At 40.9% G+C, this 20,554-nt stretch overlaps 1 protein-coding gene across 4 annotated transcripts in view; it reads right to left on the bottom strand.

The window, feature by feature from the left end:
• Positions 1-718: 718 nt before the first annotated feature.
• Positions 719-20,554, bottom strand: part of LOC139367235 (rho GTPase-activating protein 12-like) — an 89,162-nt gene continuing 69,326 nt past the window's right edge. For 2 of the 4 annotated variants that reach the window (XM_071105460.1, XM_071105459.1), the window contains exons 7-18: positions 19,662-19,739; positions 16,401-16,462; positions 16,041-16,122; positions 15,559-15,687; positions 14,691-14,894; positions 14,383-14,485; positions 11,062-11,181; positions 10,848-10,946; positions 10,637-10,714; positions 10,401-10,535; positions 9,290-9,395; positions 719-3,009 (exon numbers count right to left, since the gene is read on the bottom strand). In XM_071105460.1, the coding sequence (XP_070961561.1) occupies positions 2,835-3,009; positions 9,290-9,395; positions 10,401-10,535; positions 10,637-10,714; positions 10,848-10,946; positions 11,062-11,181; positions 14,383-14,485; positions 14,691-14,894; positions 15,559-15,687; positions 16,041-16,122; positions 16,401-16,462; positions 19,662-19,739 (1,371 nt within the window). In that variant the 3' untranslated portion in view covers positions 719-2,834. The remainder of the gene's footprint in view (positions 3,010-9,289; positions 9,396-10,400; positions 10,536-10,636; positions 10,715-10,847; positions 10,947-11,061; positions 11,182-14,382; positions 14,486-14,690; positions 14,895-15,558; positions 15,688-16,040; positions 16,123-16,400; positions 16,463-19,661; positions 19,740-20,554) is intronic. The other 2 variants (XM_071105461.1, XM_071105462.1) reach the window with 2 other exon arrangements.

Genomic DNA, 20,554 nt, shown 5'->3' with positions numbered 1-20,554 from the left:
GCTCTATTTTAAATCGCAATATGGGTCATGTGGGCATCATTTGTAAGCTTATTCTATTGCCAACATGCTAAGATATAAAATACAATCTTACTTCAGATATTGTCATTTGGTGTGCATAGATTGTAGTCATGAGCGCATTCAAGTGCGTGGTCTGGAGCGAATTTTCTTCACAATATGACAAACAGGCTCATTTTGTTCAGGACAACCCTGCCCCAGGGTATAAAACGTGTCATCCTTGTAACTGTGGATCAAACAGTGATCATAAACGTTGATACTGTAAATGAGGAGTTTCAAATATGGAAATGTGAAGTGCACATTTGGACTCCCGGGTGTGTGGTTTGCTTGTATGACATCAAAGCGGTATTTATTATAATCCTTAATGTCTCATCCTTCAGAACAGACTCGATTTACAGCATTTCCCTCACTCAGACAACAACAAATGTGCAAAAGTTGCCCAATTAGCGGGAGGAATGGGCGCATCATCTTGTAGCGCTCAGTGCGCAAGTTCAGCTGTCAAAACCCATACAGTGCTGTAAAGTGGAGAACCTGAGCTCTGATGTCATTTATAGCATTTTAATGTACAGCCACGTTATTCCAATTTAGGCGCTTAACAATGACAATATCTGCCATTTTCAACCCGTATACGGGATGACAGGGTCTGTGTGGAAAGGGCTACCCTTTGTGTCAACTGAAAGTGAAATAGTTGAAGTCCATTCCATTCAGTTGTAGTTGTTTATTAGACATGTCACAAATAGCAGTTAGTCTGAAAAGTACATTCAAAATGTGCTGTTGACATGCGTCAAAATCAAGATACACTTTCAAAACCATTTCCTCTTTTGTAACAATCTATTTTGTCAACAATTTACAAAATCAGTGATATTTCACTCGTTGAACCAACCACTCACCATCAAAACATACATACTTCAATAAGGAAATATTTTTTTAAATGTAGGCTGCACAGAGGCTTTTTTGCATTGTACCTTCCATCACCATAAACTTGAAATTTAATACTATTTTCCAGTACCATTTTCTCTCCAGTCCCAGTCCCGTTGAGATTAGCTTAGGTAAGGAGAGTGATTATGAAGTTGGAACAGAGGCTTGAGCCTACATCCCAAATGGCACCCTAAATAGGGAATAGGGTGTTATTTGGGACATAATCAGTATTCATCTGAAATTGTCATGTTAAGACTGACTGCTATTCCCTGCCTTCTCCATTTCTTTTCACTGAAAAGCCAACACTTTTACACTTATAATGAAGGCCTTTCACTAGCAGAGGCCTACCATACAAAGCACGTTAGACTAGACAATAACACACATCTGTTCTTTATCTGTACACATTAGGGAAGATCTTATGTGCATCCCAAATGGCAGGCACCCTATTCCCTATATAGTGCACTAATTTTGACCAGGGCCTATGCATAGGGAATAGGAAGCCATTTAGGATATAGCAAGTTCATTTACTGTATTATCCCCCAAACACAGGTTTGTTTTGATGCTTCCCAAAACCAGTCATGTGACATACTGACTGACCACTATTGATGATTGCACTAGGGTCAAAGGGTAGATCTGGAAGAAGGGGCGGGGCTCCAGTTCTAGCGAGGGAGGTAGGGTGACCTGTTCGCGTCCAAAATTGCACCCTATTCCCTGTAAATTGCCTTACTTTTGACTGGTCAAAGACTCTGGTCAAAAGTAGTGCATTAAGGGAAAGGAGTGCTAAAATGCAGTTCCCAGATCTGATTGTGGTGAATGTTTTCATTATAAAGTTGGGGAAATATAGCTAATACACATGACTATGTCCAATCCAGTTGATCCAGGGGTCCCCTCCGAGAGACCCCATACATAATTTTGGGGTCCCGTCAGAAAGCCCCCATATTTAATACTGATTCTGTATCCACACAACTGAGGCTTTACATTGTACTTCACAAAATTCAGAGGTCAAGTCAACAGTCAATGTTCCACAACACTGAGAATATCCAGTTCATAGGTTCATCTTATTATTATTCCAACACAAAGCAATGAGAGTAGTCTTTATACAGACGACCAAGCATGGTCTATATTCTACCACACGGTAGTAGGATATGGGCTTCCATTGACTTGACAGAGGGAGATCAGACCACCCAGCCAGCCAGTTATTCAGTGGGTAGTTAGTTGTTTGAATAATCTGGATTGAGTTGTGCTTCCTGTGTTGTGATGTCATCAGAGAAAGCCGGAAGTCACTCCAGCGGTTTCTTTAACGCCACATCAATGTATCCCACAATCCTCTTCTTCTGTTTCACTCCAGTCCAAAACAATGAACGTCTTATTCACCAAGCTCTTGTTGTATATAGTATGTACTTAATACTGGCCATAGGAATCCAGTGTAGAACACAGTTATACCCTGTATACTCAAATCCACTGGATCACGTCACACACGGAGGGAGATCCATCCACACCATTCACACTGCACTCCGTCCGCCGTCAATGCCATGCCAGGTCCTAGATCCAGCCAGCTCACCAACCAACAAACCAACCAACACTCTCCCCTGAAGCAACTGCACCGCCCTGCTACTCACAGCAGGAATGGGAACCAAAGTGAATGACATCTGTATTTATTTACATCATTACTCATCTCTCTCAAAATGTTAAGTGCAAAGTCATTCACTAGTTTCCTTTATTAATCTTATTATCAAATGAACAATAATTACATTTTTGTTTTTCTTTCTTTAAATTGCTGGGTCCACAGTAGCAATGTTTCAGTCACAAAAATAAGCGGTATTGGGTGAGTCCGACCAGTCAATCAGACCATCCTCTTCCACAGGAGTTTACCTCAGGTGTCGTTCTTAGGTGTTTATTTTCTACCTGCCGAATATGTTCTCATACTCCAGTAAAATGAGCTCAACAATCTGGTTCTGATAGACCATGTGAACAGCGATGTTTCCCGTCTCCGTCTCAGGTCTGAGCAGGGTGGGGCCGAAAACGATCGCTACGCTCTGGGTCGTCATACGGTTGGCCTCCCCATGATCAATCACCCTGGAGAGAGACAGGAAGGCGAGAGGGGGAAAGAGTGGGATACAGGGACAGACTGCGAGCAGAAATCTGCCAGGCATTTCCAACACAAAGGCACATTTTTTTCCTTGAGGCCCCCATTGTTAGCCAAATAATGATCATTATGCGCAAAACCCCCAATTTATACAGGCCCACTGGGCTAAAGATGGACCAGAACCATCTGGCATTTTCCCGCACTGCCCTATGGCCAGTCCATTTTGGTGAAATAGGCATATCATTTAGAAAACACATTACAGATGTTGGTTGGTCAACAAAGGGATCAGGTATAAGCTGGAGACAAAATGCATATAACATTTATTAAGTAAGCTACCGCTAGTATTCGAAAAACATAAGATGCAAAATACAATATTAAACAACGGCAGGCAATATCGCTGCTTTTAAATGGAAATCAAAATTCTTGCATACAGTAACGCTGCGCCACACAATAACATTATTCATTGGAAAACCCAATTAAATCCCCTTGTCTCATATACATAGGAAGCATCCCAAATGGCACCCTATTCCCCATATAGTGCACAACTTTTGACCAGAGCCCTGGTGAAAAGTAGAGCACTATGTAGGGAATAGGGTGTCATTTGGGATACACTTCCATATAGACAAAATGTCACACAATACATTCCCTAGAACAAACACCAGATCTAAAGGTATTGCATTATGGCAAACACAGGGCCATATAAATGCAAATAGTGTTTAGGCAAATGTCATTCTGAACATACTGTATGATATAGCCCCGAGCTCCAATGGGCTGAGAATCTACCCAGAACCCTACTTATAGGTCCCCTGGTCCTGTGTACCTCAGACATATCAATCTGAGAATAAGTCAACAAACTAAGATAGTAGTGAGGACTGACAGGCTACTGTAGGTTATTGACAGAAAAAGAGCAGACAAACAATATAGAGTCCCAAGCAAAAGGGCCAATACATGGTAAATAAACATAATATATTATTTTACCCAGAAGAAGGCACTGTATGCTCAAACGTTGGTGCTTTTAACTATTAAATCCATGGGAGCATACGCAACTTCTTACATTTTCTTCATAGGTACAGTGGGGCAAAAAAGTATTTAGTCAGCCACCAATTGTGCAAGTTCTCCCAATTAAAAAGATGAGAGAGGCCTGTAATTTTCATCATAGGTACATTTCCACTATGACAGACAAAATGAGAAAAAAAATCCAGAAAATCACATTGTAGGATTTTTAATGAATTTATTTGCAAATGATGGTGGAAAATAAGTATTTGGTCACCTACAAACAAGCCAGATTTCTGGCTCTCACAGACCTGTAACTTCTTCTTTAAGAGGCTCCTCTGTCCTCCACTCGTTACCTGTATTAATGGCACCTGTTTGAACTTGTTATCAGTATAAAAGACACCAGTCCACAACCTCAAACAGTCACACTCCAAACTCCACTATGGCCAAGACCAAAGAGCTGTCAAAGGACACCAGAAACAAAATTGTAGACCTGCACCAGGCTGGGAAGACTGAATCTGCAATAGGTAAGCAGCTTGGTTTGAAGAAATCAACTGTGGGAGCAATTATTAGGAAATGGAAGACATACAAGACCACTGATAATCTCCCTCGATCTGGGGCTCCACGCAAGATCTCACCCAGTGGGGTCAAAATGATCACAAGAACGGTGAGCAAAAATCCCAGAACCACACGGGGGGGGAAGACCTAGTGAATGACCTGCAGGCAGAGAGCTGGGACCAAAGTAACAAAGCCTACCATCAGTAACACACTATGCCGCCAGGGACTCAAATCCTGCAGTGCCAGACGTGTCCCCCTGCTTAAGCCAGTACATGTCCAGGCCCGTCTGAAGTTTGCTAGAGAGCATTTGGATGATCCAGAAGAAGATTGGGAGAATGTCATATGGTCAGATGAAACCAAAATATAACTTTTTGGTAAAAACTCAACTCGTCGTGTTTGGAGGACAAAAAATGCTGAGTTGCATCCAAAGAACACCATACCTACAGTGAAGCGTGGGGGTGGAAACATCATGCTTTGGGGCTGTTTTTCTGCAAAGGGACCAGGACGACTGATCCGTGTAAAGGAAAGAATGAATGGGACAAAATACCAGCAACAGTGTGTGAAAACCTTGTGAAGACTTACAGAAAACGTTTGACTTCTGTCATTGCCAACAAAGGGTATATAACAAAGTATTGAGATAAAATTTTGTTATTGACCAAATACTTATTTTCCACCACAATGTGCAAATAAATGCATTAAAAATCCTACAATGTGATTTTCTGGATTTTTATTTCTCATTTTGTCTGTCATAGTTGAAGTGTACCTATGATGAAAATTACAGGCCTCTCTCATCTTTTTTAAGTGGGAGAACTTGCACAATTGGTGGCTGACTAAATACCTTTTTGCCCCACTGTAAATAGGTAAAAATCCTCTTAAACTAGCCTGATCTCCACTTTTGTCTGGGCTTGATGTGAACAGCCAGTAATACACGCATTAGCCACTCTAGCTTGGCGGTGAAAAATGGTGTTTCATAAAAAAAGTATGCAAGTCCAAAATGCAAGACTTATTAAAGACAAGAAATTGTCATAAAAAAATATATATACAGTGGGGAGAACAAGTATTTGATACACTGCCGAATTTGCAGGTTTTCCTATTTACAAAGCATGTAGAGGTCTGTAATTTTTATCATAGAAACACTTCAACTGTGAGAGACGGAATCTTAAACAAAAATCCAGAAAATCTTTTTTAAGTAATTAATTTGCATTTTATTGCATACCATAAGTATTTGATACATCAGAAAAGCAGAACTTAATATTTGGTACAGAAACCTTTGTTTGCAATTACAGAGATCATATGTTTCCTGTAGTTCTTGACCAGGTTTGCACACACTGCAGCAGTGATTTTGGCCCACTCCTCCATACATACCTTCTCCAGATCCTTCAGGTTCCGGGGCTGTCGCTGGGCAATACGGACTTCAGCTCCCTCCAAAGATTTTATATTGGGTTCAGGTCTGGAGACTGGCTAGGCCACTCCAGGACCTAGAGATGCTTCTTACGGAGCCACTCCTTAGTTGCCCTGGCTGTGTGTTTCGGGTCGTTGTCATGCTGGAAGACCCAGCCACGACCCATCTTCAATGCTCTTACTGAGGGAAGGATGTTGTTGGGCAAGATCTCGCTATACATGGCCCCGTCCATCCTCCCCTCAATACAGTGCAGTCGTCCTGTCCCCTTTGCAGAAAAGCATCCCCAAAGAATTATGTTTCCACCTCCATGCTTCACGGTTGGGTTGGTGTTCTTGGGGTTGCACTCATCCTTCTTCTTCCTCCAAACACGGCGAGTGGAGTTTAGACCAAAAAGCTCTATTTTTGTCTCATCAGACCACATGACCTTCTCCCATTCCTCCTCTGGATCATCCAGATGGTCATTGGCAAACTTCAGATGGGCCTGGACATGCGCTGGCTTGAGCAGGGGGACCTTGCGTGCGCTGCAGGATTTTAATCCATGACGGCGTAGTGTGTTACTAATGGTTTTCTTTGAGACTGTGGTCCCAGCTCTCTTCAGGTCATTGACCAGGTCCTGCCGTGTAGTTCTGGGCTGATCCCTCACCTTCCTCATGATCATTGATGCCCCACGAGGTGAGATCTTGCAAGGAGCCCCAGACCGAGGGTGATTGACCGTCATCTTGAACTTTTTCCATTTTCTAATAATTGCGTCAACAGTTGTTGCCTTCTCACCAAGCTGCTTGCCAATTGTCCTGTAGCCCATCCCAGCCTTGTGCAGGTCTACAATTTTATCCCTGATGTCCTTACACAGCTATCTGGTCTTGGCCATTGTGGAGAGGTTGGAGTCTGTTTGATTGAGTGTGTGGACAGGTGTCTTTTATACAGGTAATGAGTGGAGAACAGGAGGGCGTCTTAAAGAAAAACTAACAGATCTGTGAGAGCCGGAATTCTTGCTGGTTGGTAGGTGATCAAATACTTATGTCATGCAATAAAATGCAAATGAATTACTTAAAAATCATACAATGTGATTTTCTGGATTTTTGTTTTAGATTCCATCTCTCACAGTTGAAGTGTACCTATGATAAAAATGACAGACCTCTACATGCTTTGTAAGTAGGAAAACCTGCAAATCGGCAGTGTATCAAATACTTGTTCTCCCCACTGTATATCAGTTTTACTTGAGGATCAAAATATTGCCCGCGGCACCATACAGGTTGCAAGATAGTTGGGAAGAGATTTTTGATGTGCCGATTCCGTGGCACATGGTTCATGAACGGATACGCAAATAACTCTTGATTCCCAAAAATGATTATACAAAATTCTTGCCACATACAGAATGTTATGTATATGGGGCATATAACCATCTCAGCTCTGCAGATTTAGTTACAAATAGACAGAATCACTAGATCACTTATTTTGGTATTGCCCCTGAGAGTAGCTGAGGGGTGGGTTTAAAAGCTCATGTTCTATAGTTGAAGTCGGAAGTTCACATACACCCTAGCCAAATACATTTAAACTCAGTTTATCACAATTCCTGACATTTAATCAGAGTAAAAATTCCCTGTCTTAGGTCAGTTAGGATCACCACTTTATTTTAAGGATGTGAAATGTCAGATTAATAGTAGAGATAATGATTTATTTCAGCTTTTATTTATTTCATCACATTCCCAGTGGGTCAGAAGTTCACATACACTCAATTAGTATTTGGTAACATTGCCTTTAAATTGTTTAACTTGGGTCAAACGTTTCAGGTAGCGTTCCACAACCTTCCCACAACAAGTTGGGTGAATTTTGGCCCATTCCTCCTGACAGAGCTGGTGTAACTGAGTCAGGTTTGTAGGCCTCCTTGCTCGCATACACTTTTTCAGTTCTGCCCACAATCCTTTCAATAGGATTGAGGTCATGGCTTTGCGATGGCCACTCCAATACCTTGACTTTGTTGTCCATAGGCCATTTTGCCACAACTTGGAAGTATGCTTGGGGTCATTGTCCCATATGCGACCAAGCTTTAACTTTCCTGACTGATGTCTTGAGATGTTGCTTCAGTATATCCACATCATTTTCCTCCCTCACAATGCCATCTATTTTTAAAGTCTACCAGTCCCTCCTGCAGCAAAGCACCACCACAACATGATGCTGCCTCCCCCGTGCATCACGGTTGGGATGGTGTTCTTCGGCTTGCAAGCGTCCCCCTTTTTCCTCCAAACATAATGGTCATTATTGCCAAATGGTTATATTCTTGTTACATCAGACCAGAGGACACTTCTCCAAAAAGTACAATCTTTGTCCCCATGTGCAGCCATAGTCTGGCTTTTTATGGCGGTTTTGGAGTAGTGGCTTCTTCCTTGCTGAGCGGCCTTTCAGGTTATGTCGATATAGGGACTCGTTTTACTGTGGATATAAATACTTTTGTACCTGTTTCCTCCAGCATCTTCACAAGGTCCTTTGCTGTTGTTCTGGGATTGATTTGCACTTTTTGCACCAAAGTACATTCATCTCTAGGAGACAGAACGCGTCTCCTTCCTGAGCGGTATGACGGCTGCGTGGTCCCATGGGGTTTATACTTGAGTACTATTGTTTGTACAGATGATAGTGGTACCTTCAGGCTTTTGGAAATTGTTCCCAAGGATGAACCAGATTTGTGGAGATCTACAATTTATTTTCTGAGGTCTTGGCTGATTTATTTAAATTTTCCCATGAGGTCAAGCAAAGAGGCACTGAGTTTGAAGGTAGGCCTTGAAATACATCCACAGGTACACCTCCAATTGACTCGAATGATGTCAATTAGCCGACTTCAACTGTATCTAGATGTAATGTGTATGAAAAAATATCAAATTACTTGATTCTTGATATGTAACAAGTGTAAAAATAAATAAAATAAAATGCCATGTATGTAAAATGTGTGTAGAATGTACAAAACAAAGTTTATTTTTGTCCTCCGAAAAGAGGCGGATGAGCAAAAAAACTATTTAAAAAAAACGATGAATATTTTCAATGTTTTCTTTCTCCCTCCTTCTCGCGTCCTTCTTAGGAGGAATTCAAAGCCTTTGCAGCCTGAATGGAAAATGCTTTATGTACGAACCAGTCACAGGGGGACATGAGTGTATTACCGACTGTGCACATCAAGCCCAGACAATAGTGGAGATCCATAAAGCCCGCTAGCGGCTTCCCAGGCTACTCTTAAACAGACTAGCACAATGAATTATGAGCTGGGTCTTGTCATCCATCAGCGAGTATTGACTTTAGCTTAGCAGAAATGTAGGATGCTTTTTACTTACCTTCTGAGATGCTTGAAGAGGCATTGCATTGTGTCGTGATTTGGTTTTGGCAAATGCTTGATTAAGTCTTTTATCATATTCACCCGCTGCTTGTAGTCTGAGCATTCTGGAACAGAGGGAAAAATGTAAAGCCATTAGTTTCATTGCATATGTAGAAACACAGCATTTACATGATCCTGATTATGGTTGCAAATGAAGGGTATCTTACTGGAAACTTTCTAAGTTTACCAGTAAACTATTAGAATTTCAGTAACTTTCAAGGGTTTTATGTAATGTATCACAAGACATCTCCTGGCCCTTTTGGGTACTTGAGATTATCACAAGTGTCTGTAATTATCCCTGGCCCACTTTGTGGCCTTATCACATGTAAAATATATAAAATAAACCATCAATTTAGTGAATACCTTCGGTGCTTAATATTAGAGTTTCAGCATGAAATAGCGTTTATATATTTAATGTCAATATGTCTTTGTTTTCTAGTGGCAGTTGTAAAATAAAAAGTCAATAGTTGGAAGAGTTAATTGAAAATAATTGTTGATTATATGCTTTTTTCATTAATTAGACTATTTTCTCTTGAACCATATTGTTTATCCAATAGAAACTCATGGACAATATATACAAAGATATTAAAAAAATGAATATTATACTGTATATGAATAAATTAAACGACCAAAGTTACCATAGATTGCCATAAATTACCTGTTAATTACCAAAATTATAGAAGATTCCTGGTAATTTTGGTAAATTACCGTAGCTTTGCAACCCTAATCCTTAATTCTAATACATTTTTGTGAATTCAAATGAGAAGGGTGCCATCTTGTGGATACATTTAAAACAGCACACATTTGGAATCACCAAACCAAGTGGTACAGCATATGAAGTCAATTATGTCTTAATAAGCATTGTCTTTAAGCAAACCATAAATTCTTGATTTTACCTTTATAAATAGTAGCTCAGTAGACAGGCATATAATGTATACGTCATAGAATTAGCAATTAGAATAGGAATTCGTAATTGAATAGGATCTCTATGGTATATGTGTTGTACAGTACAGTGTTTGTTATACAGCACAGTGAAGTCTAACAGTGTAGTCAAGTGTGTTACTACTCACTGATGGCGTTGATAAAGTCGTTGAAAGAGTCGTAGGTGAAAACGGGCTCAGGCAGCTCTCTGAATAACATCTTCAGGGCTCCTGTAGTGACGTGGATGTCTTCCCACTTACTGTCATCCAGCTCTACCTTCTCATCTGGAACACACACAAATAAGGTTCTCTTTTAGTACTATTCCATTGGTTCCATGGACAATTCCACTGGTTCCAAAAGAAAACTAAAACTATTTTTGCCATACCGTGATTAACAGCAAAGCGCAGCTTCTGTATCACAGCTAGGTTTCCACTCACTCTGTATATCCCATCTATACTCAGACCTGCAAAAGAGAGGACAGGGTCAGAGACATAGAGGAGGGGGAAAGAGAAAGATACAGAGACAGCATTATAACTGATTCAGTACACATAATGGAAACTAAATGGCTCATTTTAAAAAAGGCAGAGAGGTCATACCTGTGTTTTCCACGTGGTCGATGCACATGGTGACGAAAGTGGGCACCGAAGTGTTCTCCCTCTGACACAGGCTGCTCAGGCTGCAGCCAAACACCTGGTCTGTGGCGCAACACAAAGCAAGAGAAGATTATTTTAAATAACATAAATAAAGAGAGAGACAGGCATGTCAAATGTCACCTTTATAGGAACTGGCTTGCAGTGAGGCCGGCCATACCTTTAATGTAGCCCTTGTCTCTGACGGCCTGGTAGGTAGGTCGGCGGGTTAGGAACTTCTTCAGCTTTACTCTGGTCTTCTTCTGGTCCGAGGAGTCCATACTCACAGATGTCTTCATCGCTGAAAACATACGGAGGGAAATGACTAAACAGGTATTAAGAGGGCATTTGGTGACAAAACCTTTTTAGATCACTGACACGCAAACATTCTCACACGCACCTGCACACACGCAAGCGCGCCAGTGTTAATTCAGATATAATCTCGTCTTTGTCATTTTGACTAAAATATCATTATGTTGTAGTCACATTTTTGTTGTCATTGCAATAATGATTTAGTCTAGATATATTCAAAATTATAAAAACAGTGGGCCATTTCAGTCAACTAAATGTCCTTTCATTTTAGTCACATTTCAGTCACATCACATTTGTATTGCCTCATTAACCTATAATAAACTTAAATCACTGACTTCCATATGCACAAACATACATAGCCTGGTCCTACCAACATATGTTTCTATTCACTTCCCAAAAGCAGAAACATGTAAAACATAACAGTATCAGTCAAAAGTTTGGACACACCTACTCATTCAAGGGATTTTCTTTATTTGACAATTTTCTACATTGTGGAATTAAGGTGAAGACTTCAAAACTATGAAATAATACATATGGAATTATGTAGTAAACAAAAAAGTGTTAAAATATATTTTAGATTCTTCAAAGTAGCCACCCTTTGCCTTGATGACAGTTTTGCACACTCATGGCATTCTCTCAGCCAGCTTGACCTGGAATGCTTTTGCAACAGTCTTGAAGGAGTTATGCTTCAATATGCTGAGCACTTGTTGTCTGCTTTTCCTTCCCTCTGCGGACCAACTCATCCCAAACCATCTCAACTGGGTTGAGGTCGGGTGATTGTGGAGGCCAGGTCATCAGATGCAGCAGTCCATCACTCTTCTTCTTGGTCAAATTACACAGCCTGGAGGTGTGTTGGGTCATTGTCCTGTTGAAAAACAGCTTCATGGTGGGAGCCTCACATGCAGAGATAATCCGTTCACCTACTCTGCGTCTCACAAAGACATGGCGGTTGGAACCAAAAATCTCAAATTTGGACTCATCAGACGGAAGGACAGATTACCAGTCTAATGTCCATTGCTCTAACGTCCAAGTCTCCTCTTCTTATCGGTGTCCTTTAGTAGTGGTTTCTTTGCAGAAATTTGACCATGAAGGCCTAATTCACACAGTCTCCTCTGAACAGTTGATGTTGAGATGTGTCTGTTACTTGAATTTATTTGGGCTGCAATTTCTGAGGCTGGAAACTCTAATGAACTTATCCTCTGCAGCAGAGGTAACTTTGGGTCTTCCTTTCCTGTGGCGGTCCTCATGAGAGCCAGTTTCATCATAGCGCTGGATGGTTTTTGCCACTGCACTTGAAGAAACTTTAAAAGTTCTTGAAATGTTCCATAATGACTGATCTTCATGTCTTGAAGAAATGATGGATTGTCGTTTCTCTTTGCTTATTTGAGCTGTTCTTGCCATAATATGGACTTGGTCTTTTACCAAATAGGGCTATCTTCTGTATACCAACCCTACCTTGTCACAACACAACTGATTGGTTCAAACACATTAAGGAAAGAAATGACACAAATTAACATTCAACAAGGCACACTTGTTAATTGAAATGCATTCCATGTGACTACCTCATGAAGCTGGTTGAGAGAATGTGTGCAAAGCTGTAATCAAGGCAAAGGCTGGCTACTTTGAAGAATCTCAAACATATTTTTTGATTTGTTCAACACTTTTTGGTTACTACATGATTCCAGATGTGTTATTTCATAGTTTTGATAAAGAAAAACCCTGGAATGAGTAGGTGTGTCCTAACTTTGACTGGTACTGTATATAAGAATAATATTATGTAAGAATTATTTGTCCATGCAAATTCCTAATTCAGCCTACATAGATATTGCACATTACATACAAAACAAACACAATCAGAGAGAGAGAGAGAGACTAGATGGTGCCGCAAACTATTGGCAAAGTAGTATGGGTTGCACCTCCATCACTTGGTCAAGTCATTGTTATCAACATTCCACAGATGCTGCAGCCACATTGATGTCCAAAAGTAGAACAGAGGCTAATGACTGTTTCGCCCAGTGATGTAGTTGAGTCACTAAACCTTGAGTCCCCTGTGCTCGAGTCCAAGTCAGAATCACCAATGCTCAAGTCAGGAATCGAGTCACGAGTCCCAATGTCTGAAGTCCGCCTCCCAGTGCTCGAGTCCTGGTCCAACTGGTCAAGTCTGATTCACTAGGTCCACATTAACTCAAAATAAAGTTATTTACCCAGATGTAGCGTAGTAGCAAGAGGAATTTAGTCAATATATTTTTAGCTATCTCTTTTCCTTTCTTTCTGTGCCACCAAATGTTTGCATATAGGCTACTGGTAATGTTACCATGACCACATTCAGTTAAAAAACATTCTTGAACGCTGCAGATAGAAATTCCATGAACAGAGCCAACATTATTCCTTATTCAACATATCAGAGAGGCATGTTGGCTCTACATAGCCTATTTCTTTCTGAGCATTCCAAAACGTTGCAGCCTGCTGAACGCGCCCCAGGTTGTTAGTGCTTGGTAGCTAATGAGGTAATATGATTGAACAAGGTGTAGCCTAAACAACGGTTAACGGTCAGGTCCGCAAGTAGCCTAGTTTTAGAACAGCCCGGGATATGCTTTATGAATGTAAAATCCGCCAGTGCATGATAGACAGAAAAAACCTTTGCGCCATGGGTCATGTCTTTGCAACAATAGCCTAAGGGCTATAATCAAGCCATTTTCTCTGAGGAAAAGTGGGGGAAATGGGACATTAAGTGGGAAAAGTGAGAGGGTTGAGTGAGACTACAAATTCAAAGACAGCCTACATTTCCAGAGCCTACTCAAGGGAGAGAAAAACATAGCTAGACTGTTGTTTTACCATTAAACACAATGCTGCTATTGTTTTTAATTTTGTTAAGCAGCTTGTGATTCTTAACCAGGCACAGGGTAGCTAACTAGAAGGCTGGTAGTGACTGGTTAGCTACAGGGAAGCAAGAGAGTTGCCTGCGCAATCTCTCTAAAAACTATTGTCCAGTCCATTTAGTAGTCACAATTTTGTCTCATCTCGTTTTAGTCAACTGAAATGAAAATACCTTTTTGTTTAGTTACAGTTCTTTCTGGGTCTATTTTGGCACTGAAAAATAATGAATATTTCAGTCACTTTTTGTTGACAAAACTAACACTGACGCGTGAGCGCGACACACACACACACATAGTGTATTTAGTCAAGGAACCTCTGTTTTTCTTGGAGTCTCTGTGGTCTTTCTCCTTGTCTTGTTTTTCTGCACCGGGGGACTCAGGCATGTCTTCCTCTAAGGCTTCATCTGACTCCCATGCCTGTCCACACACACAAACACCACAAGTTATTCAAATCAGCCTGGATCACCTCTGCCGTGAAAGGGAGTGGTACTGAACAGATTACGGATAAATGCATACATTTCAGAAGCCTCTCGTTGTGGATGTTGACAAACCTGACTTGTACTTTACAGAGGTGTGGTACCGTAACTACTATGTTGAGAACTGAGATGAGCGGTCCACTCACATGTGTACTGATGGTGTCTGTCAGGACTCGGTACCAGTCGTTGATGACGCTGTCGATCTCTGATTGGATCAGCAGCTCTGTCCCCTGACGGGTCTTCAGCTCAATGACGTGCTTCTTGCTGGACTTATCCTTCGAGGCCCAATCAACTGACCCCCCTCTGAGATCCACAGTGAATTCCGGCTTCGACTGGTTACCCCCAAACTTCTACAAGGAAGTCAACATTCAGACAATCAAATCAGATGAGAGCTGGTTTTCCAGCTCAAGGATAGTAATAGTGGTAAATCTTTCATGAGTACTTTTCCCACCGTTATTATTACAAGTTGCATTAAAAACAACAAAAGCAGTGTTAGGCTACAAGTTAGTTATACATGAGTTATTAAGTGCTAGATCTACTTGAAGATAAACACAGATGATCATATTCACACCACTGTGTTACAAGCTGTATTATTGTGAAGTTAAATTGTTAGCATATTTATCACATTTTTTTAAAGCACTGTATTATCGTATGCATTTTTACACCATTACTTTATTTAGGAAACAGCTCCTCTATATTCTTTTTCATATATTGTTTTAAAAATAGAAACTCAATCATGTATTCTTCATTCTTTGGAACACTCTTTTAGTTTTTACAAACATCCCCTCTCAGGCAAACTGGGTCAACCAATCAAGACGATTCAATATTCTTATCATGATAGCAGGAAAAATAATCCAGAGTGAGCGCATGCCTGAAACTCAAAATTCCCTCACACCCCCTTGGTCACCCAATCAGATGAGGTTATGAGCAGCAGGCAGGGGATAGGACAATGTGAGGATGATGGACAGGCAGAGGGACAAATGGGAGACATGCACAGGGACAGAGGAGACATACAGTGGCAGCCTTGGAACGCTCATGGACAGAGTGGACATAGGAGACAGCTGGGCGAGGCTTGACCGAACGCTTCCAGTTGGCCAGCAGAGTGAGCAGCAGCTCAGGGATGGAGCCACTACGGTAGTAGGACTTTGGATGAGGAGAGGAAAGAGGAGAGGAGGAAGGAGAGGTAAGAGGGAGGGAAGGAAGGATGGCAAATGAGAAATAAAGAGTCACAGACTGATGAAAGAGCAAATAGGAAGAGGTATGGTGTACTACTACTAAATGGAGATAAGACAGCCAGCCAGGTAGTTCTTAGGCACTCCAACTACCACCCTCCTTTTGAGGTAAAAAGAATCCTGCAGGTTATTGGAAAAGTAGGGGAGGCAATTAGCTCAAATGTATGTATTTTTTTTATCCAAAAATGTACTTCAACTGTACAAACTCTGCCACATTCTGTCACCCAAGATGGTTCCTAACAAGGCGGCTGATGGGATACGTACCCAGCTGGTGCCACTCCCCTGTCCTTTAGCGAAGAGCAGCGAGGAGCCCTGTAGCACCGTCCACGACGATGTCCAGTTCTTTCTGTTTGAACCATTTCACAACACAACCATTTACCAACCATCAACCACTTCACAACACAACCCTTTATTAACCATCAACCAAGTCAGAACACAACTATTTATCAACCACGTCCCAACCATTTATCAACCATCAGTCTGTCCATTATTTTAACAAAGAATCAATAAAAAAATATGTATTTATTGTTTTGTTTGTATGATTCTGTATTATCCTCCAATTTCCTCATAAGAGAATGATAACATTTTCTAATCTACAAGATCTTTATAATGTATGTTCTCTACCTGACTTTTTTGCCATTCTCAGTTATTTTGGTGACGTTGAGGACTCCACACTTCTCAGAGGGCTGTGGAGGGAGATAAACAGGAGACAAACATAGTCAGACCCAGGTAGTACAAACACACCACGCACATACTGCAAAAAAATATGAAATCTAAGCAAGCCTAAATATCGTATTTTATAATAATTCACTGAAAATGTTGTTGTTTTTTCGTACCAAGCTAATTTATCTAAAGTCATTGGCAGATCATTTTGCTTATTTTAACATAACAAATATTTTATAAAAGTAATTTATCTTATTTCAAGAATTTTTTTGTCTTAAGGTAAAATATATTGAAATAAGAATAAAATAAACGTATTAACAATTTTTGTAGGTAAATATATAGACAATTGCTTTTATTGAACTAGACAAGTCAGTTAGAACTTAAGAACAAACTCTTATTTACAATGACGGCCTACCCCGGCCCTATCCCCTCAATCACGGCCGGATGTGATACAGCCTGGATTCCTACCAGGGACTGTTGTGACACCTCTTGCACTGAGATGCAGTGCCTTAGCTTCTTGGTGACAGGGGGGCAGTATTGAGTAGCTTGGATGAATAAGGTGCCCAGAGTAAACTGCCTGCTAATCTGTCCCAGATGCTAATATATGCATATTATTAGTAGTATTGGATAGAAAACACTCTGAAGGTTCTAAAACTGTTTGAATGATGTCTGTGAGTATAACAGAACTCATATGGCAGGCGAAAACCTGAGACAAATCCAACCAGGAAGTGGGAAATCTGAGGCTTGTAGTTTTTTTTAACAGATTGCCACAGGCTCTGAGGCGCGGTCATGAGAGAGTTAGCTCTCGTTCCATTGCTTTTCTACAGACAATGGAATTCTCCGGTTGGAACCTTATTGATGATTTATGTTAAAAACATCCTAAAGATTGATTCTATACTTAGTTTGACAAGTTTCTACGGGCTGTAACGGAACTTTTTGTCCAATGTTCGGCTGGACCTGAACGCGCGTTTGGATTTGTTTACCAAACGCCCTAACAAAAGAAGCTATTTGGACATAATGGACAAAACAAACCTTTATGGTGGAACTGAGATTCTTGGGAGTGCATTCTGATGAAGATCATCAAAAGTAAGTTAATATTTATAATGCTATTTATGACTAATGTGGACTACCCAATATGGCGGATATCTTTTTGGCTGCTTTGTCTGAAAGCTGTACTCAGATTATTGCATGGTTTGCTTTTTTCCGTAAAGTGTTTTTGAAAACTGACACAGCGGTTGCATTAAGGAGAAGTATATCTCTAATTCCACGTATAACAATTGTATTTTCATCAACATTTATAATGAGTATTTCTGTAAATAGATGTGGCTCTCTGTACAATCACCGCATGTTTTAGAACTACTGAACGTAACGCGCCAATGTAAAATGAGTTTTTTTAATATAAATATGCACTTTAGCGAACAAAACATACATGTATTGTGTAACATGAAGTCCTATGAGTGTCATCTGATGAAGATCATCAAAGGTTAGTGATTCATTTTCTCTCTATTTGTGCTTTTTGTGACTCTTTGGCTGGAAACATTTCTGTTTTTTTCTGTGAGTTGGTGGTGACCTAACAATCTCTTTGTGGTGCTTTCACTGTAAAGCATTTTGGAAATCACTGTGGCTAACCCTTGTCTCATCGCGCACCAGCGACTCCTGTGGCGGGCCGGGCGCAGTGCGCGCTAACCAAGGTAGCCAGGTTGGAGGCGCGCTGTGTTAATAAGAAGCAGTGCGGTTTGGTTGGGTTGTGTTTCGGAGGACGCATGGCTTTCGACCTTCGTCTCTCCCGAGCCCGTACGGGAGTTGTAGCGATGAGACAAGATAGTAATTACTAACAACAATTGGATACCACGAAATTGGGGAGAAAAAGGGGGTAACATTTTTTAAAATTGTGTAAAATACTGGAGGAATTTTAATTATGAGATTTTTGTTGTTTTGAATTTGGCGCCCTGCACTTTCACTGGCTGTTGGCGAGGTGGGACGCTTCAGTCCCACATATCCCAGAGAGGTTGAACCGCTGCGCTACCTGGGAGCCCAATTCTGCCAATGACGTTAAAGAATTTAGCTTGGTTTAAAAAAAAAACATATACTGTATATACACACACAAATTATAACAATTTTAAGTGAATTATCACTTATATTTGGCTTACTTAGATTTCACTTTTTGCAGTGCACACACACACACACACACACACACACACACACACACACACACACACACACACACACACACACACACACACACACACACACACACACACACACACACACACACACACACACACACACAGCAGGGGAGAGGAAAAACAGCCAGCGGCAGGTGAGATACAGAAAAAGAGTAACAACATAATAAGGCTCGTGCCTTAAGCACACACTAACACAATCATACACTGAGTGTACAAAACATTAGGAACACCTTCCTCATATTGAGTTGCAGCCCCTTTTGTCATCAGAACATCCTCAATTCGTTGGGGCATGGACACTACAAGGTGTCGATAGCGTTCCACAGTTGTGCCAAATTAGCTGGATGTTCTTTAGGTAGTGGACCATTCTTGATACACAAGGGAAACTGTTGAGCGTGAAAAACCCAGCAGCGTTGCCGTTCTTGGCACACTCAAACCGGTGCACCTGGCACCTACTACCATACCCCATTCAAAGGCACTTCAATCTTTTGTCTTGCCCAGTCACCCTCTGAATGGCACACATACACAATCCATGTCTCAATTGTCTTTAACCTGTCTCCTACCCTTCATCTACACTGATTGAAGTGGATTTAACAAGTGACATCAATAAGGGACCATAGCTTTCACTGGATTCACCTGGTCAGTCTGTCATGGAAATAGTGTTCCTAATGTTTTGTACACTCAGTGTATGTACTCACACACACAAAAAGTGCTAGAGGAAATGGGTAGGGAAAGGGGTGACAGACGTCATTCCTTGTACCAGCAGTAGAGGGTGGTATGACGCAGACACAAACTACTGATTCAGTGGTCCCAAAAGGTGAAAGACATTACCCTAACAGAAAAACATTCACCATAAACTAAACTATTGGACAGTAGAATGGACTTTGGCTATGGTAGCAGATAGGAGAAACAGAAAGGACACATGCAGGAGAGAAAGAAAGATGGATGCAGAGGATAGAGGATGATGGGTAAAAGCAACGCATAGAGAAAGAGGCGATGGATGTTGCATGTTGTGGAGCGAAAGCCAGGGAATACTGACGATTGAGGGGTGCTTGGGAGATGAGGGGCAGGAGTCAAAGTCAGGAGAACTCAGCTTGGGGACTGTAGGCCCACACTCCTACACAATGATACAGACAAAATGATAAAGAACAAGGTCAACATGATGATGATGTAAACTAGAGAAGATATGTTTAGAATTATGGTTAGTTAGTCAGGAAGAGAAAATTAATCAAGGATCTGGAGCAAAAATCCTTCATCGTACTTGGGTACTTAAGGCGGGGTATCTGACTTCAAATTGCCAAAGGATTTCTAACTAGTTATGCCAATACAACTACTGTCTGTTATAGTGAAGTGGTCATGTCAACTAATAAGGAAAGAGGTTTGTTTGTTTAAAGGCTTCGTTGCACATTCAGATAATAGTCCAAGGTATTCTCTAAAATATTTGGTTTGACACACACAGACAGAGAACAACAGAGCACATTTGATTGAGTAAGGGAAATAGCATTTTGTGAAAACCTCATACTCTGCATTTCTGGTTTAAATCAGCAATAGGTTTAAATCAGCATTTATCCTTTCCGCTCTGAATTGGTGGAGGCGGGGTAAGGGGGAGGCGTGAGAGCGGAGGATACTAACTTTACCACGGAAAAGAGAGTGACAAACTTTCCCCATGTGATGGCCAGAGCCAAAGTGCCTGAGTTTTTTTTAAAGAACTGTAACGGAAATAAGTTCAAATACTAAGGCTGCATCTGATTCACTTATCCAGGTACAATTGAATCAATGGACTAGTCCGAAAGAGAATGCTTTGAAAGCATGGTTTAGCCTATCGCGTGTGACTTGGATTTGTCAATGAGAGGAGTAGCTAGTGGATTACCTCGTATGACTCTTATCCTTTTCACACCCACACAAAATTAATATAACTCACTGAGACCCAAG

Source organism: Oncorhynchus clarkii, chromosome 15 (genome assembly GCF_045791955.1).
Source record: "Oncorhynchus clarkii lewisi isolate Uvic-CL-2024 chromosome 15, UVic_Ocla_1.0, whole genome shotgun sequence".
In the NCBI taxonomy this organism is placed as follows: Eukaryota; Metazoa; Chordata; class Actinopteri; order Salmoniformes; family Salmonidae; genus Oncorhynchus; species Oncorhynchus clarkii.
Note: the sequence above shows the minus strand (reverse complement) of the source record. Positions and strands in the feature narration are given on the sequence as shown.